This window comes from Mastomys coucha, unplaced genomic scaffold (assembly GCF_008632895.1).
Source record: "Mastomys coucha isolate ucsf_1 unplaced genomic scaffold, UCSF_Mcou_1 pScaffold21, whole genome shotgun sequence".
NCBI classification, from domain to species: domain Eukaryota; kingdom Metazoa; phylum Chordata; class Mammalia; order Rodentia; family Muridae; genus Mastomys; species Mastomys coucha.
Genome location: NW_022196904.1, coordinates 137,814,610 through 137,839,967, shown reverse-complemented (window position 1 = coordinate 137,839,967; position 25,358 = coordinate 137,814,610). Strand labels below are relative to the sequence as shown.

General features: G+C 53.0%; 2 protein-coding genes and 1 long non-coding RNA gene across 26 annotated transcripts in view; 1 reads left to right on the top strand and 2 right to left on the bottom strand.

Annotated features, from left to right (window-relative positions):
- Positions 1-17,379, bottom strand: part of Nrxn2 (neurexin 2) — a 115,424-nt gene extending 98,045 nt beyond the window's left edge. For all 18 annotated transcript variants that reach the window (XM_031389441.1, XM_031389455.1, XM_031389451.1 and 15 more), the window contains exons 1-2: positions 17,159-17,379; positions 7,101-8,074 (exon numbers count right to left, since the gene is read on the bottom strand). In XM_031389441.1, coding sequence (XP_031245301.1) covers positions 7,101-7,830 — 730 coding nt within the window. In that variant the 5' untranslated portion in view covers positions 7,831-8,074; positions 17,159-17,379. The remainder of the gene's footprint in view (positions 1-7,100; positions 8,075-17,158) is intronic.
- Positions 17,380-18,061: 682 nt separating this feature from the next.
- On the top strand, positions 18,062-25,358 carry LOC116103456. Its single transcript, XR_004123476.1, has 2 exons — positions 18,062-18,672; positions 24,858-25,358. It is a non-coding gene; the product is annotated as an uncharacterized LOC116103456 (long non-coding RNA).
- The window catches only part of Rasgrp2 (RAS guanyl releasing protein 2), a 15,616-nt gene continuing 11,155 nt past the window's right edge, over positions 20,898-25,358 (bottom strand). For all 7 annotated transcript variants that reach the window (XM_031389464.1, XM_031389462.1, XM_031389466.1 and 4 more), the window contains 5 exons: positions 22,826-22,967; positions 22,586-22,622; positions 22,055-22,231; positions 21,261-21,323; positions 20,898-21,130 (listed from right to left, as the gene is read on the bottom strand). In XM_031389464.1, the coding sequence (XP_031245324.1) occupies positions 21,265-21,323; positions 22,055-22,231; positions 22,586-22,622; positions 22,826-22,967 (415 nt within the window). In that variant the 3' untranslated portion in view covers positions 20,898-21,130; positions 21,261-21,264. The remainder of the gene's footprint in view (positions 21,131-21,260; positions 21,324-22,054; positions 22,232-22,585; positions 22,623-22,825; positions 22,968-25,358) is intronic.

The following is a 25,358-nucleotide window of genomic DNA, read 5'->3' as shown; positions in this document are numbered from 1 at the left end:
AAAAAAAAAAAAAAAAAAAAGACAAAGTAGATGGCACTTGAGGTGTGGCACTAGAATTTATCCTGCAGCTGAATGCATATAGGTGCACACAGACACATACACAAATAAATGTAATTAAAATCTCATTTAAACTATATTCCAACTGGTTTCTCCACCGTCTAACTGCTGTACAGAAACAAACCCTCTACACTTTACTCCCTGCTTCCTACATACAGTTCTTATCTTCATCGCCTACCTGCTCAATCCCTGTGTGTTCATTCACCAGTCTCCACAGCCAGTTCACATCCACTGTCACATGAATGACTTAAACCCAAGGCCCGGCCTCAGCTTCTCCTACCATGAGCTCTATTCGTTGCTCCATTGCTGGGTGCTCCTCTACGGATGGCACACATATGTCCTCCCTTCCATGCCTCTTTAGTAGCCATCCCTTTGCCTGGCCTGGCCTCTCATGAGCTTGCTGATCAATGTTCAAAGCCAGTCCCAAGTAATATTTCACAACTCCATTACCAGTCCTCTTGACTTGTAAACCCTTCCCTTCCTTGAAACCCCAATGTCCTTTGCTTACAGGAATAGCAAGGAGGAATTTAGCTCACTGGTAGAACCCTTGCCTAACATGTACTGGGCCCTGGGTTCAATCCCCAATACTGATAAAATAAAAATGTTTTAAAACTCCACTCCCACTAATTATCTACCACTCATACACACACGCACACACACACTAAATAAATATAGTAAAATCTATTTAGAGTCTATCCCTGTGAGCTTTAAAAAGAACACAAGATTCAGTACTATGCTGCCTATAAGACACAAACTTTACTTAGTGTGCATGGGCACCCGCACTTGACACAGCATGCACATGGAAGGCTGAGGACAACCTTCAGGAGTCAGTTCTCCTTTCTACCGTGTGGGTTCTGGAGATTGAATAGGTCATCATGGTTGGTGGCAAGCACCTTTACTGTGGAGCCATTTTGCTTTTTGACACAGGATCTCATTATATAATGAAGGCTGGCGAGGAACTTGCCATGTAGCCTAAGTTGGCTTCAAATGTGTAGTGTTCCTCCGGCAGTGGTCCCCAAATGCTGGTAATAAACACCACCATACCTGGATAGCAATCTGCTGTTTAATTACTACACTACTGTGCCTGTTGTATCTCTAGGCAGTACCACACTGAATTGTGCTTTGGGATTCTGTGTGTTCACTGCTATGGGAGGTTGAATATTCATTTTTAAAGTATTTATCTATTTCTTTTTATGTATGTGCATATATCTGAATGAGCTTCTGTGCATCAAATGTAAGCAAGCGTCCACAGAGGCCAGATGCACTGGATCCCCTAGAACTGGACTTGAGGGGGTTGTGAGCTGCCCTATGCTGGTGCTAGGAACCAAACCTGGCCCCTCTGCGAGAAGAGTGCTCTCCACTGAGCTGTCTCTGCAGTCCCAAGCCAAGTATACTTTCTTATCTGAAATGTTGGGGTCTGGAAGTATTTCAAGATTTGGGATTTTTTTTTAATTCTAGGATGGTTGAACATATATAAGATATCTTGGGATATTCACTCTTTTCCATACACCTATGCATAAAGCCTGCAGATGACTTAATACAGTGTCTTCATTCCACCACTTTTTTACCCTTTAGTCCATCAAATGAGGTTGGTGTGGAAGATTCCTCTTGCAATCATGTTGGCACCCCTCAGCATCTCGGTGCTTAGAGCACTGTAGACGGCACCCCTCAGCATCTCAGTGCTTAGAGCACTATAGACGGCACCCCTCAGCATCTCAGTGCTTAGAGCACTGTAGACGGCACCCCTCAGCATCTCGGTGCTTAGAGCACTGTAGACGGCACCCCTCAGCATCTCGGTGCTTAGAGCACTGTAGACGGCACCCCTCAGCATCTCGGTGCTTAGAGCACTGTAGACGGCACCCCTCAGCATCTCGGTGCTTAGAGCACTGTAGACGGCACCCCTCAGCATCTCGGTGCTTAGAGCACTGTAGACGGCACCCCTCAGCATCTCGGTGCTTAGAGCACTGTAGATGGCACCCCTCAGCATCTCGGTGCTTAGAGCACTCTAGACTTGAGGTTTCTGGATTGAAGGTGCTCTGCCTCTACTCATTGAGCATCTTCTCTGTGCCACATGCCACTCTCTCTGGACTTTATATGAACTCACTGAGATTGTTGTAGCGACTCTTTGAGGCAGGCACCATTATTACAGCACCTCACAGGCAGACAGACAGACAGACATGTGCTCGAGTAAGCCATGAAGTCACTGGCCAAGAGGCATGAATGCAGACTCTTGACCACTCCCTGCACTGCCTTTGCATCTACTTCCTCAACTAAACTTCCAACACTGGAGCAGACAGCTCACCTCACTCACTTCTGACTCACCCCCCACCCTGTAAGCTCCAGCACACCACAAAGGGGCCCTTGATCACCACCTGTTGAATTAAATTGCCAGCCAACCAGTGACACAGAGTGTCCATCTCCGCAACACACACAGTGACAATCTCCTCCTTTGTCTCCTCATCGAGGCGTGCACCTGACACATGGGCCAGTGCCTCTGTGCCTTGACTCCATGTGGAGTCTCCCACACCTACCTGCACAGCCCTTCTTCCCCAATCGCTTTTCTTGCTCTTCTCCACACACACGGATGACATGGGGAAGTGCAGATGGCAAAATCCCTGTCTACGCTACCCCAGCCTTGTTACCCTGTCAGCAGCAGAAACACTGATGTTCAGCGAGCCATCCTCAGCTCTGTCAGCAGTTACATGTGGCCAGATGCCCCCAGAGAAAGCAAGCAGCAAATATTGTGCCATGTGGGTTCTCAGTAGCTGGGTAAGCCAAGACCCCAGGAAAGTACAGAGGAGATTCCAAAAGATCCACAAAGCCATATGTATACCAAACATCTCAAGGCAAATTGGTACATCTTGCCTATAAAGCTAAAACTATTTCTCCTAATGTATATTTTATTAACCACAATGGTGAATACAACATCAAAGTCATCTAAAAGCTTTTCTGAATTCATGAGAGCTTTGAGTCATTTGTTTTCCCAATAAACACATATAAAAATAATAACTAACTCTTTGGAAGGTTGTACTGTGAATTACTGACTTTTAAAAATGTCCTTGGCTTCAGAAAAAGATGGAAACCACTCAAAGCAGGTAGTAATGAAGTGACTGTAGCTTCCAAAGGAGGGTAAGGACCCTGGCTCTGAGAGTGCTCAGAGATCTGCCAGGATCTGGTCCTCTCCGCTTTCCTGCCCCCACCCCCAATAACTTACAGTGGGAGGCCTTGTTCTACCTCCTTGGGTGTGCTAGAAGGACCCAGGAAAATGGCTTAGTAGATAAAAGTGCTTGCTGCCAAGCCTGGCGGCCTAAGTTCTATAACTGGGACCTCCATGGTGGAAAGAGAATCAACTCCTACAGGATATGCTCGGACAAGCACATGTGTGTTGTGGCATGAGCGCCCACACACTCAATAAATAAACACGTGGAATTTAAAAATAAAATAAAGTAAAATGGAGGTTTGGGGAGGTAGGTCCGTGGTGCTTACTGCTCTTCCAGAAGACCTGAATTAGGTTCCCAGCCTCATTCAAAACCCTCTGTTTCTCCAGTCCTAGGAGATCTGACTTACGTCTTAGCCTCCAAGGGCACCAGGCATGTATGTGGTGCACATACATACATTTGGGCACACATACACAGCACACATACACAGCACACACACACACACACACACGTGAGATAACTAGCAAACAAGAGTGCTCACCACCCAAGCCCAATGATCTGAGTTTGATTCCCAGAACCCATGGCAAAGTGGGAAGGAGAGAATCAACTCCACAAAGTTGTCCTCTGACCTCCACATGTGTGCTGTGGTCCATGTGCACCTACACACACCCACACTCACACTCACACACACACACATGCACACATACACACACTCACACATACACACACACTCACACACATGCACACGCACACACATTCACACACACATACTTACACACACACTCATACACACACACACTAATTATAAATAAAATTTTAACTTTTTAAAAAGAAGCAGATGCTGTTTCTGACATCCTCGGCAAATCTTAGAGGAAAACCTGACAAGATGGCCCACACTTACAATCCACTTGGGAAACTGAGATGGAAATATCACCATGAGTTTGAGGCCAGCCTGGGATATAGTGCAAGAGTGTCGCTCGAGCACATACACACACACACACACACACACACACACACACACACACACACATAGAATGTGCTAGAAGTGAACAACACTGGTTATTATAAAAGCTGCCTAGGGTCTCAGGAACAAACTAAGGAGAATAAATAGATTGAGGGCAGCAAGAGGCAGGAGGTGGGGTCAAGGGTTCTTGCTGCACCTGCCAGCTCCAGGTGCACACAGTCAGTGTCTTCCAACCCACGCCCACCCACAATGCAGATCCCAAAACATTCTCATGTGAGTTTTCATCAACACATATGGCTTTACCACAAGTCTTTGTTCTCTCAAACACTTATTAATATCTCTCCATTCATTCCCCAAGTCTTAATCAAACACCCACTAGCTGCTGTGTGCTATATTCAGTGCAGAGACACAGACACAACTTGCCCTTTTTTAGACAAAGCACCTCTCTCTCAACTGATCACACACAGCGATATCTACACACCACACCCACCCCTACCAGTGCTAACTGTCACACACAGTGGGTCAGATGCACACAGCCAGCTTTCTTAGCTCTGATGACCCAAACACTCATTTTACTCTAGCACATCCACTCAACAAAACCATCTCTCTCACCTACAAAAACTTCAGCACATCTGGACAATGGATGCTTTCCGAGAATGGATTGGCAGAGATGTCTGAGTGCAATTCCCATATACTTAGGCCTAATTCCACCACAGTGGGACCGTGCAGCAGTTACTATAACCTCTTCATGGCTCAAATTTCCCCTCCTTTAAATTAGAAAGGTAGTTCATCCTGGTTTGGGGATGGCTTTTGTTTGGTCAGGATTTTTTTTTTTGCTTGTTTGTTTGTTTGTTTGTTTGTTTGAGACAGGGTTTCTCTGTGTAGCCTTGGCTATCCTGGAACTCCCTCTGTAGACCAGGCTAGCTTTTCACTCACAGATCCACCTGCCTCTGCCTCCAGAGTGCTGGGATTAAAGGTGTGCGCCACCACTGCCAGGCCCTCATCCTGTTTTCTTAGGAAGGCTAGGTGAGGAGGGGTCATAGGAACTGGATGGACATAAAGTTAAGGTTCTGGAAGTTTCTCATAAGTTCTAAGTGTCTTATGGAGGTCTCTCAGTGAAGCACATGCATGGGAACCTGCACATGGCCACAGCTCCTCGGGGCTGTGTTGGAGCCACTCTGCTAGGTATGGGTCTCCAGTCAGGAAGAACGACAACTCAAACAGACCCATTCACACATAGGCACCCAAACACACTGGCAGGCTCGCAGGCCTCTGCACAGTTTCACAGTTTAGGGAGCGCCTGAGCTCCTTGGAGAAAAGGCGAGAAGGTGTCATGTTAATATACTCAGTTCCTAAAGATGTATCCCTGAACACAGTTCCACAAAATCCAAAACCCCTCCTTAAATTTTCTGTTTGCTTGCCTTTCGCTTTGTTTTGAGACAGAGTCTCATATAGCCCAGGCTGTCATCAAACTCACTAAGTAGCTGAGAATGACCGTAAGCTCCTGGTCTTCCTGACTCTGCTTCTCAAATGCTGGGATTATACATGTGCACCAGCACACCTGGCTCCTTGATCTTCATCTACCATAGCTACAAATACACAATCGAAATGTGAAGAACAAACTTCGAATAACAGGGCTACATCTGCAGACTTGGCTCCTCCCCAGGCTGACTGAATGCATACACCCTCAGGGACACCATCCCCAGGGCCATGCTAGTTTGAGGACAAACACTCCCTCAAAGATTCCACCTCTTTGAAGGTGCACACGTGTATACACACACACACACACACACACACACACACAGAGTTGCAAAGCAATCCCTGACTTATACAAGTAGAGATAGAAAAACAAATGCTACCATACACACCTGCTGGGTAATGAACTGCCTCCCTGAAATCAATGCAGAAAATATCGCCTCTGACTAGTCACACCAAAATAAAAGTGGCTATTTCCTTTGACCCCTCTAAAGCATAGCCTAGCTGCCCTCAATTCAACCTCCGTTCTTTCTCCTGTCAATGGGCTCAGCCATGCAACCTCTCTTACAAACCGGGATACTGACGGAGGCCCCAACATCTTCCTTCCAAGTTCCCATTCCATATTCTGTCCCACCTTCCAGGGTGTCAGCAAGGCTTATCCAGCCCTGTAATCTCCATCCATCCGAACCCTAAACTGGAAAGGGCTTCTGAGTTGGAAACGCAAGCTTCCCCTCCCACTCTCAAACCTGGGAGACCCTGCCTGCCATCCGGGCCCATCGCCCAAAAAGGCCAACTTTTAGTCAGGAGCCTCAGCCTCTCATGCAACTCTGGAGATTCTGTAACAGAATCTCTCTGTCCCCATCCCCCTCTCCGCCTTCTGGTGTAGGTCCTCAAGCGGATTTCTATCCAGGTCTCACAGATCAGCCCTTCTCACCAGACAGGGGCTACCGCCAGCAAACCCCACCTCTTCAGAGGCCTCGTTCACCCAGATCCCTCCACTGCTTATCGAAAACTCCGCCCTCAAAGGCCAAAACCCTGCCTTAGGCCACTCAAGCCCTCCGTCCCAGGTACCATCCCTATGTGTCTCATAGGCCCTCCCACAGCCACGGCCTGCGCAAGTCCTACCCGCACGACCTTACCATCCATCCACTCACAGGCCCTGGACCACTAGTCCCTTCTGGACCTCACCACACAAATCCCCCACAGGTCGGGCTAGCTCTCACCCTGGCCACGCCTAGGGCCACGCCCACACCATCCACCCCGGGGTCTACTCTTGAGCAGCACCCGCCCTCCCGCACTTGCTCCAGTTTACTAAAACCTAATTCGAGCACCTCCGTGCAACCGTGGCGGGTTAAAGCGAGCTCTCCCTCGGCCTCCCGTCCCAGCACAGGCCCGTGGGCCCCGGCCCATGCACTCTTCCACCTCGCGGCCGCGCCGGGGCTCACCTTCACTGCAGAACTTGCCGCCGAAGCCAGTGTGGCTGCAGTCGCAGCCCACCTCGCCGGGGGCTAGCACGGTGCAGAGGCCGCCGTTGGCGCAGGGATTGCGCGCTGGCGCGCATAGGGGGTCGGCGGCCGCACCGCGCAGACCCTGACTACCCAGCAGCGCCGGCGGCCGCTCGCCCAGCTTCAGGTTGGCCAGGAGGCCGCGGAAAGGCGGCTCGTACTTGACGGTGCTGAGCGTGAGCGCCGACAGGCGCACGTCCGGTGGGATACCGCCCACGAACAGGTCGCTGGCCACCTGCATCTCGCGCCGCTTTGAGCGCACCTCGGCGGCGCGGGCTTCGCCGTCCACCGCCAGCGCCGTGCGCCGCGCGTCGCGGGTCAGCAGCACCATGTGCCAGCGGTCGTCCGCCACCGGCGTGTCCAGCTGCAGCGTGGCGGGCTCGGCGCAAGACAGCGTGAAGCGCAGCCGCAGGCGCCCGTCCACCAGCAGCAGCTCCAGGAAGTCGCAGTCGCCGCCGTCGTCCAGGTAGAGCAGCAGCGCGCGCGTGGCGTTGGTGCGCAGGCTGAAGCTGAGCTCGCCGGTGCTCGCCGCTCCCGCCCAGCGCGCGTAGCGAGCCCACTGCCCGGGGCCGCCGCCGAACTCCAAGCCACGGACGCCCGCCGCCAGCGCCAGCAGCAAGAGCAGCGGCGACAGCTGGGGTGGCGGTTGCCACCGACTCCCGAGCGCCATGCCTCCGGCGGCCCCGACGCCGCCCGGCCCCCGGCCCCGCTCAGGCTTCAGAGCCGCGGGCGCATGGGGCGGGGAGGGGGCCGGGCGCCCCTCGCGCGGAGCGGGGCTCCCTCGCCGATTCACAGTGCCATGGACCCGGCCGCCGGGGCTCACGTGTCCACGTCCCCGGAAGGCAACGACGGCGGCTGCGGTGGTGAAGCCCCTCCCCCGCGGCGGGCTCGGATGGAAGGTGGGGGAGGGACGCCTGCAGGGAAACAGAGAGAAAAGGTTTACTCGAGGGTTCAGATTCGAGGGGTGTCGTCGGTGTCTGGCTCTCCATCTCAAATTAGCAGGTGACCACCTGTTTCCTTTTCGCACTTTCTGTTTTTTGGAGACAGTCTCATCTAGCCCAGGCTACACCCACTCCCACACACTCCTTATGTAGTGGGAAATGACCTGGAATTCTGATATCCTCCCGCCTCCACCTTTCCCTCTTTCATGTTCTGGGATTACAAGTCTGATCCACATGACCAGCTCCCTTGAGGTTTTCAGCTCGCCTTGACCTGCATAGGTGCTCCAAGAAAGAGATAGCATCATTCTTGGATGTACTTGGGGGCTAACAGTTGAGGGGGTGCTCACTATAGGCATGGTTGGTTTGAGGTGTGAACCGGCTGAAAAGTGACACGGTAGAGTCTCTAGGAAGTCTAATAGAGAAGCCCTCACTAAAGTCCAAGAGTCAGGACCAAGGCCAGTTCCTCGAGGGGCGGGGCCGAGGCGCACTCCTCCCGCAGTTTTAACCCCAGCCACCTCTCGGAGCTGCCTAACCTCTGGGCCTGGCTCCCGCTTTCAGCCAGAGATCGGTCTCTCATCAGCTCTTGATGTTGGATAATGAAGTTGCTAAATAATTCATTGGGATTAATTAAATGCCAATTCGTCAATGGTACCACAGGGTTACCAGGCTGGGAAGGGGCAAGGGAGAAAAGCCAGCCAGGACCCGGGTATCCATCCACTCGAGAGCACAGACATCCAGTTCCGTGCCTCCATTTTCCCTAAACCACACTAAACCCTTTCTGGACTTCCAACCTTACTTGGTGGCCCATTATCAAATGTTCAGTTTCCACGTGCCCAGGTCTTTCTGAAGCTAGGGGTGAGTCACCCCTACCTCCCTCCAGATTCAGGTCCTCAGCTTCAGGACTGGTCCCAGGACCTGGGGCTGTCTTCAACACTCAGCTCTTCAAGGCCCCCCACCCAGGGCTGGGGGGAGCTACCAGGAGGCAGGCAGGTTCATTTGCATAAAATTGCCTTTCTGAAATGATTACCCTTGTAACAGGCTGTCAGAGAGCAATTTATACCCCACGACAGGGAGGGGAATTTGCATCTCGTTAAACTCCAAGTCGTAATTATTTATATCCAACAACCCTCCTGAATATTGCATTGATTTTATTTTGGGGAGGGAGGGTGGGAAGGAGGAAGAGATGGAGGTGATGAGAAGCCTGGGAAAGAAGCAGGGAGGGGCCGGAGTTTCAGAGGAGCCAGGGACAGGTGGAGAGGAAAGAGAGGAAGGAGAGAAGCATATGAAAAGTGGTGGAGGTCAAAGAGTAATGGAGGGGAGAGGAGGACTGGTGGGGAGAAAAGAAATAGAAGGTTGAGAAAATTAAATTCCAAATTCAAATGGCATTTGTCAGGGCCCTGGATCCGGGGCATTTTTACAAATGTCGTTCAACTTAATCACTCAAGGAGTTCCATTACTCCTGTTCACCCTTGGGGGACCCTACAGAGAAGTCTAGGGACCTGGCCAAGGTCACACAGACACCTAACCGCATATTAGGCTTCAAATCTAAGTCTGTCCAACCCTGCATGCCCATGATAGAGACAGAAGCAGGACAGCTACAGGTGAGCTCCCAAAGGAGAGAAGAGTGGCATAGGGGGCAGGAGGAGAGCCAGAGAGTTACCTGGGAGGAAGCTGAGACATTAAAAAGAATCAGGCAGGGCTACACTGAAGAACCACATTCAGGGTGTACAGAGAGTGACAGAAAGGCAGGTGGCTGGAGTGACCAGTGGTCAGAAGAAAGATGGGCAGAGAGGGTCTGAAGCCCTTGGGAGTAGTTAGGCAGACAACTGAAAAACAGCTGCAAAGCCAGTCCCCTGTCTCAGCTCATTCACCCCTTCTGCTGCTGCTGCCTACTTGGAGTCCTACAGGATAAGATGACGCTGGGAGGAACCAAAGTATCCTGCCACAGCGCCCCCCTAGGGCTGCCCCTTCCCAGTCAGAGAGAAGATAGCCAGGCCTGCAGCCCCCATTTCCCTGCAAACACTGTTGGTTATATATAGCGAGCCACTGCTTCTCCTCATTGGGTAATGGAGATAATTAGCATGCGCGGGCTAATTAGCCAATCAAATTAAATGCAGCACCTGCTCCCAGCCTGATTGACGCCCTCACCCCCCCCACACACACACACACACACATACACACACATGCACCTCCAGCTCAGGGCAGGGCCAAGGGACTCTGAAGCTGGAGAATAGAAAGACCAAAAGCTCCACTTTTCCAGAAGGAGCAGCCAGAGACCCCCCAGCAGAGGCCCAGCCCTGGTGTCCAAAAGACACCACCTCAGCTCCTCCCCCTCCTCCTCCAGGGTCTCAGTCTGGCCTAGTCTGGCCTCTGTCTGCCTCTTTCCTAGCCCCCACCCCCACCTCTGGACACTATTTTGGGGAGAGAATTAATTAGCTATTGATTTCCACTGGTGGAAGGAATGAGATTGTTCGCTGTTGTCCACTCACAAAACCCCCGCTTGGGGGATGGGTGCCTTCCCTCTCCCCCACCCCCACCCCAGTCCCCTGTCATGCTCACAACCCTGAGTGAGACTCGGCCCTCTGGGGCCTTAGCAGAGGAAAAAGCCTAAGGAAGGTGTCTTGTTCTGTCTGTCCAGTCAAGTAGTTGAAGGAGGGTGGGTGGGTAGAGTGAGGGAGGGTAGGGAGGATTGCAGAGGCTACCAGGTAGGGGTTTAGGTCCTAAGAGCCAAAGACAGCTTATCTGGTTGCAGGGATTGGGTGCAGAATGGTTTAGAGTCCAGAAAGGGGCGACTCCAGTTAGTCTGTAGAGAGAATAGAGAATGGCCAGGTGCAAGCGCCTGCCTGTAAGCAGCTGTTAGGGGCAGAGGCTGGGTTTGTGCAGGACCTCTAGGGAGAATGAGGGCAGGGGCTGGCTTGCAGACCCTCCATGCTCATTGTTCATTCTCCTCACAGTTCTGCAATAGAGGCCTCCTGACTGCACCAGGGTCAAGCAAAAGGAAGCCCCAGCCCTCCTGGTGTCCCCTCTCTGAGGACCCAGGGACCCTTGAGACAGCTTCAGGCTTGCAAGGAGGCAGAAACAGCCCTGTGAGAGCAAACCAGACACCTGGGTCCTTTCCACTCCACCTCATCCCACAGTGCCTGGGACACCTGCTGCTCTTGGCTACTCCCTGCAGCCTTTCCTTCAGCAGGACCAGGCTTCTGCTAGCTCTACATCCAGATGCCTCTAGTGTACAAGAGTTCCTGGATATGACAGTCTTCCTCAGGCCTCAGCAACAACCCAGGATCCAGAGATCTACTCCATTGCCTTGCACAACTACATCAAGGTAAAGGTGTTAAGGGACTTGTGCAAGGCAAGGCTCCTCTCCTGGGATTTGTACCCTCAGTATCCAGGCATTGTCTCCCCAAGACCCATGCTTTCTTTGCAATGCAAGGACACTGGCCAAAATAGCCCCTGGGGACTCTTGCCTACTTACAGACATCAATGTAGTCCACCCTGCCAGTACCTTCTGGCCATAGGCCACTGGTCCTCTGGGGAGTTGACCTTTCCCACAGCATCACAAGATTCAGCATCCTACCATCACCCCAGCACCCCTATCCACAGACAGACTCAGGCAAGTGGTGTGGTGCAGGGGGAGCTGGGGTGGGATGATTGACAGCATTCACTCTTCCTGCTGACCCACACAGCCTCCCCCATCCTCTCAGAGCCAGGCCTGCTCCATTGGCAGTATGTGAACTGCAACTCTTTTGTGCTCCTTGCTCTCTTGAGTTGCCAGGTTGGACCCTTGAAGTGCCACCCTGTGCCTCTCCCTGACCCTAAGAAACTGTCACCACCAACGTTCACAAACCAAACAAAGGCGAGGGCAGGGTCTTCTGGACAGAGGTTAAGTCTACTGGTCCCAGACTTGATGGCATTCTTCAATGTTGTATTGCCCACAGGCCACCAGGCGGTACCTGAGGCCCCCAAACCCACCTGCCTTTATTCTGTCTGGCCTTCACTGTGTACAGACTCCAAACCCACCTCATTTGTGGAGTTCCGTCCATCTTTTCCCTAAAGTGAGGCAGAGACTGGGCTAGAAATATGGCTCAGCACTTAAGAGAGGGGCAGAGGGTGTCCAGTGTTGGCACAGAAGAATAAGACTAGAGCAGAGTTCACTGGCCGCTTATTCCAAATACTCCCACTAGACCAGATCCTGACCAACTGGACTCTCCTGCCTGGGCTCCATAATTCCCAGTGCAGACTGAGCAAAACAGATACCAATTCCACCCTGGCCAGCAGCCTCCTCCCAGCATCCATTCAGCTGGCTCTCTGGCCAGCTCCCACATACACACATGCATGCATACATACACGCACGCACACACACACACACACACACACACACACACACACACACACCTCCAGCCTTGCGAATGCCAGCCTCTCTCTGGTTCTCCTCTCTTCATGCCAGCTGGGAGAGAGACAGCAGGGGCCTCCCCCAGTCACCAGGGAGGAAGAGCTGGGTTTACACACATTCTGGTGGCCCCAGAAGGCAGCCCACGGACAGGTGGGAGAAGTACGTGTTTTGAGGGGGAAGAATTTGGCTCAAGCTCTACAGGAATTTGCCAGAGGTCCAAGCCACTCGACAGTGGAGTAGGCTGCCTCAGAGGGGGTAAGGGAATGAGTTCCCCGTCTGTGGAGGTGTACAAGCTGAGGAGGGATGACTGCTATACAGAGACTACGGGCGTAGGAAGGGGGGTGGCTCTTGAGTCATAACAAGGGGACATCAGACTGTGTGGCCCAAGGCACCCTTGGGTTCATAATGGTTTCTAAGGACACTGTTTTCCCACTAAAGCCCCAGGCAGCACTGACAGCATCCACAGGTTACAAACAGTTCTTGTGTTCTTCCCTACTCTTCTTTCTAGCCCTGATGACCTGGAGAAGACAGGAGAAGACCCAGACAGACAGACATCCAAGCCACAGCCTCAAAACAGGCCAGGGTATGAATGGTTAGCGCTTAGAAGCCTAGCTTCTAATGCCAGCTATACCTCTCACAACCTGCGTGACCTTTGGCAAGTTTCTTAGCCTCTTTGAGCTCCCATTTCTTTCGGAATAATAAAAGTCTTGTCACCATCAGGGGATGTGTAAGAGTGCAACATGGCTGAGATTTCTGAAGAGTGGGAAAGTGTGTGTTGTGTTATTGGTTACTCCCAAACCTTTCAGCTTCTTCCAGCTTGCAGCGTTGCATGTGTCTGGTATTTACTTTAATCCTTGCCAGGGCCTTAAAGAACTCCCCTGACAAGGGGATCTTAGTGAGCTTCCCTTTTACAAGAGATGGGGCCACAGAGGGTGACGCGGCTAAGTGACAGAGCTGGAGCAGTCTCCAGTTTGATTCTATCTTGCCTCTGGGCCCCTCTCCATTCTCTTAAATATCTCACCTTGCCTAGGAAGAAGGAGGAAGGGACGAAGAGACCTGAGGCCAGGTGAGCATGGAGGCCAGGTGTGTCCCCGGAGACAAACAGCAAGGGATGGAGGACAAGAGAGGCAGCTGGAAGTGTGTGCACGGCGAGGCTGCTGCTGAGTGGGTAGAGCTGTGTGGTGGCTGGGCTGGGGACCAAGGTGTGGTGAATGGCTTGCTAGAACAGGGGCTGGAACACAAGTGTAAGGAATCCTGGGGACAGCGGTGGGAGGGGTGAGCACAGACGTCGTGCCTATGCCATGCAGAGCTGTGACACACAGACCTACCCCAGTAATGCAGAGGGGACAGATGGCCTCCAGGGGTGGCTTCATGAGTAAGCCTGAAGTGGTTGGAATGCTCCTGAAGGTGTCTGACAGGTGTATGTGCGTGCACGTGTACAAAAGGATATAATAATGATTTTTCTTTTAAAAAAAAATTACCTGCTGCTGGGCCAGCAGGATGGCTCAGGGAGTTGCCAAGCCTAAGTTTGATCCTCAGTGTCTATCTGGTAGAAATAGAAAACCAAGTCCTGCAAGCTGTCCTCTGACCCCTACATACATACCACGATGCGCAGGAATAAATGAGTGCAAAAAAATATGTGAACACCAATCACTGACTAGGAACTTCCCAAGGGCCTGAAATTACACCAAATTGAAAAGTTCACAGTCAGGAACACAGCAGGTGCCTACTAAATACAATGTGGCTACTATGATTCTAGTCATCAAAAATCCTCTCAGCCGGGCGGTGGTGGCGCACGCCTTTAATCCCAGCACTTGGGAGGCAGAGGCAGGCGGATTTCTGAGTTCGAGGCCAGCCTGGTCTACAGAGTGAGTTCCAGGACAGCCAGGGCAACACAGAGAAACCCTGTCTCGAAAAACAAAAAAAAAAAAAAAATCCTCTCAGCCAATCCTTGAGACGTGTCTCAGTCATGCGTATGGGAATATACCCCTTTTACAGATAAGGAAAATGAGGATCACTAGTGGGCAAGGCATGGACCATGAAGCCTCACTCTATCCACCCACACTGAACGGCATCAGTGGCAGAGAATGACAGTAAGGTGTGCATTCCTGAATGAGTCTCAGCAAGTCCACAAGCCTGTTAAGTGTGGAAGCGGCCAGGACAGAACAACACCAACAGATGGAACCACCGGGGGTGGGTGGTGTGTGAGGACACACTTCTGGGAGTCCCTGTGGGGGCTGAGCGGGAGCTTGAATTGAAGGGACGGACATTATGTCTCCAGTGTCAGGCAGGCAGAGAGCCTTGTGTGGGGGACAAATGCTGGGGCAGAACGAAAGGTTCTGCCGAAGGCCAAAGCTGGCCTGGAGGGACTATGGTCACAATCAGGTAGGAGTAGGTTTAAGAGCTTTCTGGAAGTACATTAATGACAGAGAAGGAACTTAGGTGGGAGCTTGGGTCAAGGCAGAGAGGATGTGACCACCTTGTGCCCTAGTGCACACCCATACCGACCTGGAGCACAATGCTTAAGACCCAGACTAGCATGTGGTGCATGTGATATAGCAGGCAGGGGTTGGTGTGCCTGAGAAAGTATGTAGGCATGGGCGTGTGTGCCCAGGAGAGGAAGCAGTGCATGCCAGCCAGGAGGGCAAGTGAGCCTGAGTTCATGAACAGTGACAGACACTGTGCATCTCTCAGGGTAAGGGCTGGCAGGCAGTGCTCTGTCAGGAGACCCAGGGGCACTTAGGGGCTCTATGCGTGCCTTGTGCTGAACTGAGCCTCCTGGAGGAGGTCCCTGAGGCAGGCAGGAGGTGGCAGTCTCTCTGGGCGGGGAGCGTGGGTGGTTTGCTGCCAGGGAGTTGTATTGTATACGCAGGTGTGTGCGCCTGTGTAGCCTGTGTAGGTGTGTGTCTGGGCGACTGCCACCAAGTATGTGGATCAGTGTCAGGATGTCTGTGTTACTGACAAGGGTAGACAGAACAGAACAGCTGAACCTGAGTAAAGACGGAGACTGGAGAGCGGGGAGGTCCCCAGTGGCTATTCTAGAGCCCTGTCCCTTCCTCTCAGGAGCAGCTGTCATGTGGATTCAACCAAGGAGCTGCTCCCCAGAAGTCACTGCCAGCTGATCAGTCCCGCCCACCCCTGTGTGGCTGAGGATCAACGGAGTCTGAGCACAGGTAAGGGGGCCTCCCAGTCAGACCCTGCTGGCCCAGCTACAGACAGAAGTTGCTCTAGCTCTGACATATCCATCCCAGAGCCATCCCCAGGTTTGGGGTGATGAGCTGGGACCTGAGTAGGTGAAGCACCCACAAAGCAGAAGGCCCTCTGTGTAGTTAACTGACTAGCCCATCTCCCCTCCTCTCTTTTTCCTTCTTGCTCCCTTCTCTCTCTTTCTTTCTAGTAGAAGACAGAGGATGTAAAGCTCTCCCCCAGAAGGAACGCCCAGACACTGAGAAGGTGGACAAGAGGGAGGGGCAGGGATGACTGGAAGGTCCTTATCTACCCCACCCACCCACAATATGTGCAAAGAATGAGGGTGCACGAAAGCTGGAAGTAGTCAAGGGGGCTGGAGACCCAAAACCCACCCCCTCAGATTGTCTTGAGCATTATGGAGGCTGGGTACCCTTTCACTGTGGAGCTACCACAGTGAAACAACCCCTCCCTGCCGGTTCATTAAAGCCCTGGATGCCTCCTAGGACTCAAGAGGGGGTGACAGCAAAGGCGACTGTAACAGCCCAGTAGTCCCCCACAAATCCAATTTTACCTCCAGAAGCCCACCCAGGGTCCTTGTGCTCATACCCCCATCCCAAAGAACCCGGGCAGACTGGTCCTCCCTCTGGGAGCGAAGGCTGGAGCGTGAGAAATGGTCCCCACCTCTCTGGGTTAAGGGGATAAGCCCAGGGCCCAGAAGATTTCTCTATCCTTCCAGTACTCTGTGACCAGAACCCTACCGCTGCCCTCAAGTATATTCTCTCCCAAGCAGAGCCTCCTCCTACTGGTTTCCCTCTCTGTCACCCCCAGCTTTCCCCAGCAAGCTTCTCTCCTCTCCCTCAGGCCCCCCATCTTGTCCAGCTCTTCCCCGTCACAGACTCATCTATGCCTAGAGCATCTTGGCATCTTCCCCTCTGCTCCCTCCTGATAACCTCCTCTCCCCTTGGCTCCCATCCCCCAGTAGTCTTTTCTTCAGTGGTTGCCCCCAGACCTCCCTCTCCACTTCCCAAACCTCTCTCCAGCCTGCCTCTTCTTCCACTAAGACCAGTGTTTCTCCCCTGCAGACCCTTCAGACCACAACAGCTAGCAGCCTCTCTGGTCCATCACTGCTTCCAGCTGCCAGGACCAGCATAGAATGGGACCTCCCCCCAACCCCCAATTTCAGAGCCCTTCTCACAGCCCTGTGGATGCCCCTCCTTCAGACCCCATCCCTTCCCCCATCGACCCTCCCTCACCACCTTGCATTCGCCCCAGCTCAGGGCCAATGCCCCTTCCACAGGGAGTCCCCCAACCTCCCCCAGCGGCTTCGCCTCCTCGCTGTCACCCAGCCAGCCCTCTCTGCTCGGCGCCCCCGCCCCCCAATCCGTCCTTTCTGCATCCGCCGCCCCCTCCGACCCGCTCCCCTCCCCCGATTGGCTCCCGCCCCCCACCCGTCTCCGCCGCAGCCCCCCCCATACCTGGTTCTGGGGGCGCCAGGAGCTGAAGGGTGGGGATCCGAGCCTCAAGACCGCTGGATCTACGGCAGGTAACAGATCCGGGGCCAGGGATATCGGCCGCCTCGCGCCTCCTGGTCCCCGCCGCGTCCCCGCCCGCCCCGCCGCGGTGCCGCTCCGAGGAGGATGCTCTGAGAGTCAGGGCGGCTGCTCCCGCCGCCGCATCCCTGCAACACCGACTGACGGCAGCATCAGCACTAGGGCCCGCCCCCCAAACACGCGCATTGGACCACGCAACACTGACGGACGAGCGGCGCGGCCAATGCGAAGGTGCAGAAGCCGCCAGTCCCGCGGCTCCATGGCCCGCCTCCCTCCTCCGCGAGGAGCCAGGCGTCCGGGCCCCAGGGCATCCGAGCCCTTTCCCACCTCTCAGGACCTTTGCTCCGGACGTCCAGGCCTCTTAACCCAGCAGGTGCTCTCCCCAGCCTCGGGGCCTTGGGGATCCAGGTACCCTAGTCCCCTCTACCCTTGGTTGGGTTGTTGTGATCCCACACCCACCCGCCCCTGCCGGTGGGTCCCGAAGATAGTGCCCAGGGCTGGGACAAACCAAAGGAGAGAACTGAACCCCGACTTGGGGCACCGAGAGAGCAGGACCCGAGCAGGGCCTGGGCCGCAGCGCCCTCTGCTGGCTGCGTCTGGGGGCTGGCCTGGGCTACCCGAAGCCAAGGAAGCCTCTCCCACCCCAGGACTGCTAGTAGCTTTTCCAGCCGCTCGCAGAGACCCTACCAATCACTATCTCCGTATCTTCTAGCTGGAAGCCTCCGGAACTGAAGAGCTAGGGGTTTTGCTGAGATGAGGACGAAGCTGGGGGTGAGGGGAGGGGGCTGAGCTAGAGACAGAACAGACCTGAGAGTGTGGGGTTTCCCAGCCCAGACTCATGGGAATCCCAGAGTTTGGAACCAGCCTCCCACCCCTGTGGAATTCTGGTCTGGGGTAGGAAAAGGCTAGTGGCGGGGTGAAAGCTACCGTACTCCCTGTTACTGAATGCAAGTCTAATAGGATCTTCCCTTCCAGCTCCTACCCCTAGCTGTTGGTTTCAAAGTGTGGTCCTGGAGTGCTAGTCTTCTGCAGTAAGAGTGTCTGCATCGCTGTGTTTGTGTCAGTGTGAGGAGGGACCACCCCCTTCCCTTACTCCACCGAGAAAAGGTAGATCCAGAGCCTAGGTGTGCATATACCATTAGCTAAGTTGGACACAGGGCTTCTCAATGAGGCAGCGTGCGGGCGTGGGTGTGGCCGTGGGTGTGTGGCAGACCATTTTGCCAGTTCTCTCCAGGCCCCTGATTTCTGTTACAGGGCCTGTGATCTGCACAGCTGGTAGCAGTTGGCATTTCCTTAGCCAGAGGCAATATGCAAGAACACACGTCCAAACACTAATGTATGCAGATACACATGGGGGCACACAGCCATACACACTTATCCGTGTGTGCCCGTGTGTTTCCAAGAGACACAAAGGGACACTGCAGAGATGTCCCACCATGGTAAGTCACCACAAGGAGGGGGGAGGGTGAACAAACAAGAACCTGCATACTTGTGCACACACAGAACCTGCACAATCAAGGGCAAACACACACCCAAGGTACTCGCAGGGGACCTGCCCCTGAAGTCACCCTGGCCATCGGAAGGTACTTTGCAGAGCAGTCAATGCCTGAGTTAATGAATGTGGACACTCCCCCCAGCCCTCCTTTGACAGCCTGGAAGGGGGATATGAGGAGACCTAGCTGCAGAGGATATTTCCTAGGCAGTCAAAAGGGAGATTCCTGGGCAAGGTCCCAGGTTTGGAGCCTACTCTGACCTTGGAGAGACCCTCAGGCTGCCCCACCTTCCCAACCCCCACCCTCACCCCCCTACCCCGTGCCAAGGCCAGTGAAGGCTGCAGAACAGAAACTGCTGAGTCAGGGCCTCTCTGACCCCCCACAGCCCACTGCCCCACCCATCCTCTGCTGTTCCTCCTCCTGCAGGCCACACCACAATGCAGAGGGACAGACAAGCCAGTGACAAGGCTCAAACCCCAGGAGTCTGAGTGCGTGCGGAGGGAGGCAAGGGTGAACACCACTCTCCCGTCCCAACCTTCAGCTTTTCCCATCAAGGGCAGGAAAGGTCACTGGAGTCTCTGCTTCACCTCCCTGCCCCTCTCCCCTCCAAGGAAGGTCCCAGAGTCAGATTCCTCATGGCAGCTGAGCCCCACCACTTCAAAACACACCCCTCAAATACACAGGGTCACACCCAGTGTAGGCATTGGTGGGCAGCATAAAGCAGACACCCTTCTAGGCAGGTACACAAGCCGACAGGAACATATAGGGAGGGAAACCCTGGCAAATGCAGGTGCAGGTCCCACACACATATGCTCAGGCACACACTATGTGAGGACCAAACACCCAATTCTGACACCTTTGAATGACAGTGGAAAGGCAGGTACAGGTCACATCCCAGATGAGGCAGAGCTGGACACCAGGCTACACCACACACTGGGAAGAGGCCAAGCAGGGGCTGGGGGTGGGCTGGGGAGCCGACCAGGCTGCAGGGATGGAGGCAGCGGGAGGCAGGCTGGCAGAGCAGGAGCGAGCTGCTCTTCACAACACAATCGCCGTCTGTTGTTATAGCAACTCAGCCCCCAAATCGTGAAACGGATATTACAGCCTCAAGAGGGGGAAGGGGAGGAGGGGGCTGAGGACAGAAGGAGAGGCAGTGTAGGGGACTCAATAAGGGACAGGGCTGAAGCTGATCCTTGTGACAGGGCAGGAGAATGAGGTGACCCAAAATAAGGACTAGTAAACCAGGGGAATTGAAGTCAGAACGGTAGAGACAGGCAGGAATTGGAGGCTCTGGGACAGTGCAGTCTCCAAGAGACTGGAGGCCACCACCAGGTCTGCAGAATAGAGTGATGTACAGGTAGGGATTTAGGGGGATTTAGGGTGTTCCTTTTCAACCCCCAGAACAACCCAACAGCTGCTGTAAGGCACCCTGCAGTGTGGGGATCTGAGGATGTGCCTCCCATCCTCAGCATTGCTATCTGGTACCTCCTGACCTTAGGGACGTCTGGGTCAGGCTCTAGATCCTCTAGAAAACTCCACAGACTGCCCTCCTGTCCCAAAGCAGTCTTAGAAATGTTCTTGGCCTTAGTTAGTGGTGACCCCCCACCCCCTCTAAGTTCTCGGTGCTGCCTGCCAACTCAGAAGGGAAGAGCAAGCTGGGTTAGGAGAGGCCTCCGGAGCTGAGCAGGATCAATATGCATTTCCTCTGGAAGTCGCTGTCCTTCCTTCCGGCTGGCAGCAGCACCAGGCCAGGAGGCTGCATGACCAAGGATGTCAGCCCCCACCTGAGACACACCAGCCCCAGCCTCTGGCTGTCCCCATCCTTCTGGCTCTCAGCTCTGTTCCACAGCCAGTACCCTGGGCTGCCTCTCCCGGCCATGAGGCCCTGTCACTGGAGTATTGAATAGGGGCCTGAAAGGTTATGTGGAAGGCAGGAGTGGCTTGCTAATGGGTTGAAAACTCTAGTCACACCAGTACCAGCAGTTCTAGGGTGCAAAGGCTCACTAGTTCCAAGGCTCAGGTCCCCAAGATTTGGGACTCCTCCCATTCTTCCCAAGAGTCTTGTGTTCTGAGGGTTTCTGCTCCTAAGACCCCATCACCATGATCAGGTTCCAATCTATCCACCCAATTCTAGACCACAAGAGTGTAGCTAGAAGAACAGCACCTGAGGGTTTAGGCTGATGGTCCAGGTTAATTATTCGGGCCTTTTTATTCCATCTGGAAAATACAAATATTCACAGGAGTCTGTACAACCTTAGGGGCGCCAGCCCCGGGCCCTCTTCTCAATGCATGCCACCCTCAACCCCCACCCTCCCAGCCCCAACTTCCTGCCCCGGAATCCCTGGCTCCCTGCTCTGCTCCAAGTCTTTCTCCCGAGGCAGGAATGAGTCCTTGATAGTCATAGCTGAGAAGAGAAAAAACAGAAGTTATGAGGAACCTCTTGTCAAATGGCCCACCTGCCCAGGCCATTCTGATAAGCTGCCCGAGCCCTCTGTGGGGTGACCCTGGTGGCAGCCTTCAAAGGGAAGACTCACCATCTTATAAGTGGATGTCAAACACTCCATCCTCCACCGCCTGCACCTCCTCTTCACGGATCTCTGTGGAGAGTGACAGGAGAGTTGTTCACAAACCCAACCCTGGGTCCCTGTGACCCCAGCAGCCATCTCCTATCACAGGAGACTCCCATCCCATCCCCATCCTGGAAGTAGACCCATCCTCCAAAAATCAATTCTCAGAACGACCAAACAACCCCATTTTTGAGGCTTATTCTTCGTTTCTTTCTGCCGAAGCTCTTCCCGCAGCCACGTCTCTGCCGGTGCAGTTTGCTTAAATGTCGATTTTGTGTATATTGCACAGTTTAGAGCCCAGCACATCTGAAGACTCAGGGCAAATGGTTTTCTCTTTTCTATTTTTGAGGACTTACGCCAACCCAAATGATTGTGGTCAAATTGCCTTGGACCTCAGTTTAACTGTCCTCAGGAAAATAATCATTTGGCAAATCATCACTCAGCAAACTGATCAAAACCAACAGAGAACCCCAAGAGAATCACCCAGAGGTTATTGAGGAAGAGACTTTTATAATGGCAGGCAAAAAGAGAAATGCAAATGGCTGGTTGAGAATTAGGGTGCACGCCTTTAATCCCCAGTACTTGGGAAGCAGAGCCTCCCTCCACCCCATTCTCAGAAAGTCAGACATTCTTTGGGCACTTTTGGCATCATTGACTATCTAACCCTTCTTTATAGTTCCACCAAAAAAAAAAAAAATCATGATGTCCGAACTAGCAGGCATCCTGGATGCGTTAATAGGCCCTCCTGGAGGTCCTCTTACCTGGGGGCCGAGAGCTGCGCCTGCCTGGACGAGGCAGAGAGAAGCTGAAGGCCCGATGGTGGGTATGTGTGGGTGAGGGAGAGGGTGCAGAGCCCTCCAGGCTGACACTCTGGGCCCTGCGGCGACATTCCACTGACAGGCGGTCTTTGCACTGCTTATGGCAGTTCACACCACAAGCTGAGGACAGGAAGAAGGGAGCGCAGCAAGGGCGGTGGGTCAGAAAGCTCTCCATCCCATCCTTCAGGCCTGCGTTCCTTCTTTACTCCTGAGAAATCACCCCCCATCAAACTACAAGCCTCCTCCCACGTAGCTTTCTTCATGTTAATTTAATACCGGACTACGCCCTCTCCAAAGTTTCTTTTCCTAGCCAGCTTGGCTCACCACAGCCTCTTAAAAGATAAACCCCTCCTGTCAGTCAGGATTCCTCTCTGGTTACAAGGTACTTCACTTCCTGGAAATTGCCGCCATCAAAATAAAAACCTCTACAACAGTAACTCTCCCCACCCCCTACCCCAAAGCGTTCCATCTTACCTCTACATTTGAGGCCCTGCTTGTAGATACCCAGGATCTGCAATAAAGAAGGGGGCCATGCTTGGAGGTTAGGGTTTTATAGGTCCGGAGGACAAGGCCTGAGTTCTAGGTGTTTCGCGGATTGGCTCGTGTTCCCGTATGGACCGGGTGGGCCAGCAGAAGGGGCGGGGCGGGGGGCCGACAGGCCAGATCTGGAGGGATGGATGGAGGTGCTGCAATTCTGGGCAGCGGGGTGCTCACCAGAGCTTTGCAGTGGCGACAGGCGACCGGGCGTAGTGAGTTACTCTCCTGGAAGTTGTGTACGAAGCCCATGCGGCCTCCCAGCACCGAACTGGAGCGCAGGAAGTAGGAGATCATCTCCTCCCGGCTGATGCAGCCATCCCTGGTGGGCGTGGGGGCACCTCAGCTCGGGTCCTCCCCTGGGGCAAGGGCCGGCCTTCCCAGTCCCAAGGGCAGAGGAAAGGGTCTCCACCCAGTCCATGGCTTTAAACCTTGTGTGCAGGGAACATCTGCTACTAACTAGTGTGGGCTTGGCCAAATAATTTCCCTAGGGTTTCCTCCTCAGGACAATAGGTATCTCGTAGGTGGGGTGTCAGCTAAAGAAGCTAGGAGCAGTGTGCTATGCTACACCTGCAGGGCGCCTGAGAATTGGGGTACTCTGAAGTAGCTGAGCCTGTGATCCGGGGTTTCCTCGAGACCACGGCATCCCAAGGGCCCCTTTTCATCTCGTAACATATTTTAGATGCCAGAATGTGTGTTCTGAGCATAGATCTCAGTTTAGATCCCAGCTCTAACTGGCCATGGTGGCACATGCCTTTGATGAGTTCAAGGCCAGCCAAGTCTATACAGTGAATTCCAGGCTCACCGGGACTACCTAGGGAAACAGTCTGAACACTCCATCCTTAATAGCAACAAATCCGCGCTCTATCTCTGAGCCCTATGACCTGGGGCTGGCTAATCACCTGGTGCCTGAGTTCCTTTATATCCATATGGGCATAATCCTATTTCCTGTGCTTCGCGTACTGTTGAGGTTCAAAGGAGAAAAAGCATATAAAATGTCCAGGTGGTCAGGTGGGGCCTCTGTCACTTCTCTTTTTTTATATTTTAATTTGAGATACACCCCCCACCCCTCCCCCCTCCCTGCTTTCCGTCTGTTTGCTTTTTTGGTTTTTTGAGACAAGCTCTCCTTATGTAGGCTAGCTGGTGTGAAGCTCCTTATGTTTCTAGCTAGGACAGAACTCACAGAGACCTGCCTGCCTCTGCTTCCCACGTGCTGAGATTAAGAGCCTGAGCCATCTTGCCTTGCTACTGTTTTGAGACACCATCTCCTGTAGCTGAGGCCAACCTCGAACTTGCTATTATTGCCAAGCCTGGCTTTGAACACTCCCGATCCTCCTGCCCATGCCTCTCAGGATCTGGAATTACAGGCATATGCCACCATACCCCACTCTTTGGTCCCTTCTTGGTGGCTGTCCCTTCCACAGCTGGCCCTTACTTGGAACTTGATATTCTATGATTCTAGAGAGCCTTCATCTCAATGGGACACCTAGTGATTTATAAAACAAATGCTAAAATGTAGACTTTATATGGCATATGCAAACTGCATGAAAACCACGCTCTCCCAGAATGAGACACAGATGAGACATAAAACCATGAAAGGAAGATTTGAGAATTGTTCTGTGACCTTGACCAGGGGGCCTTTCTACTGTTCTGTGACCTTGAGCAGGGGGCCTTTCTACACACCATACAAACCCAGGGGGGGGAAAGCGCCACCAAAGGAAAGGTTGACATATCAAACACACAAAGCTTTATAAAAAAAAATTTTATATGGAAAAAGACAACATCAGTGACAGACAGGAAGAAAATATTTGCAAACACACTCAACAGCAAGGGGTTAACATCCATTAGTACAGATTCTAAAAATCAATGAGGAGAAGATGCACAAACCCAGCAGGATGACAGACAAGGAATATGAACAATTAACAGAAGTATTAAGTGGCCAATAAACATATGAATAGATAGTCCCCAATCGAACTGAAGAAATGCAAATTAGCAAGGACACCGTTTTCCAACTCAACTGGCAAAACTGTAAGGCTTATTTATAATAGCCGCTGCTCTTGGCAAGGAGTCAGACACAGGCACTTGGGCACGGCTGATGGGGTGCAACCTGGCACAACCCCCTCCGAGGTCAGGTTGGCAGTCTCTCCCTCCTAACTTAGAATGTGCACTGCTTTGGATCCAGAGATCCCACTTCTAGGAATTTCTCCTCCAGAAACATCGGCCCAAAGGTGTGAATACAAAGGCTTCCCCAGCAGCGGGGCAGATAAATACAGCGAAGCTCTGGACCAGTCTACAAGTGCATCGTTGGAGGAGGCACAAGTGAAGGACGGCCAGACACACGGTGCAATCCTCTAAAGAATGACATAATATGGATACCACAGCCCAGTGGCAGAGTGCTTTCCTGAAACATGTAAGCCTTAGTCTCCATACCCAGAACCCTAAATAAGTAAACAGTGCATGCCTACATGAATCCACATGGAAGATGCTTGTGATATGACTGAAAGCAAACATAAAAACGGGCCTGGGGTGTGGTTCAGGGATAAAAGTGTTTGCCTAGTATGCATAGGCCGTGGGTTCAATACCCTGTGCAGAAAAAAAGGGGGCCAAGATGGCTCATCCCTGGAATCCCCACACCCTGGTGGCTAAGGCTGGAAGGCCAGCCTGGGCTACATAGTAACTTCCCAGCCAACGCAGGCTAGACTGAGACCCTGTC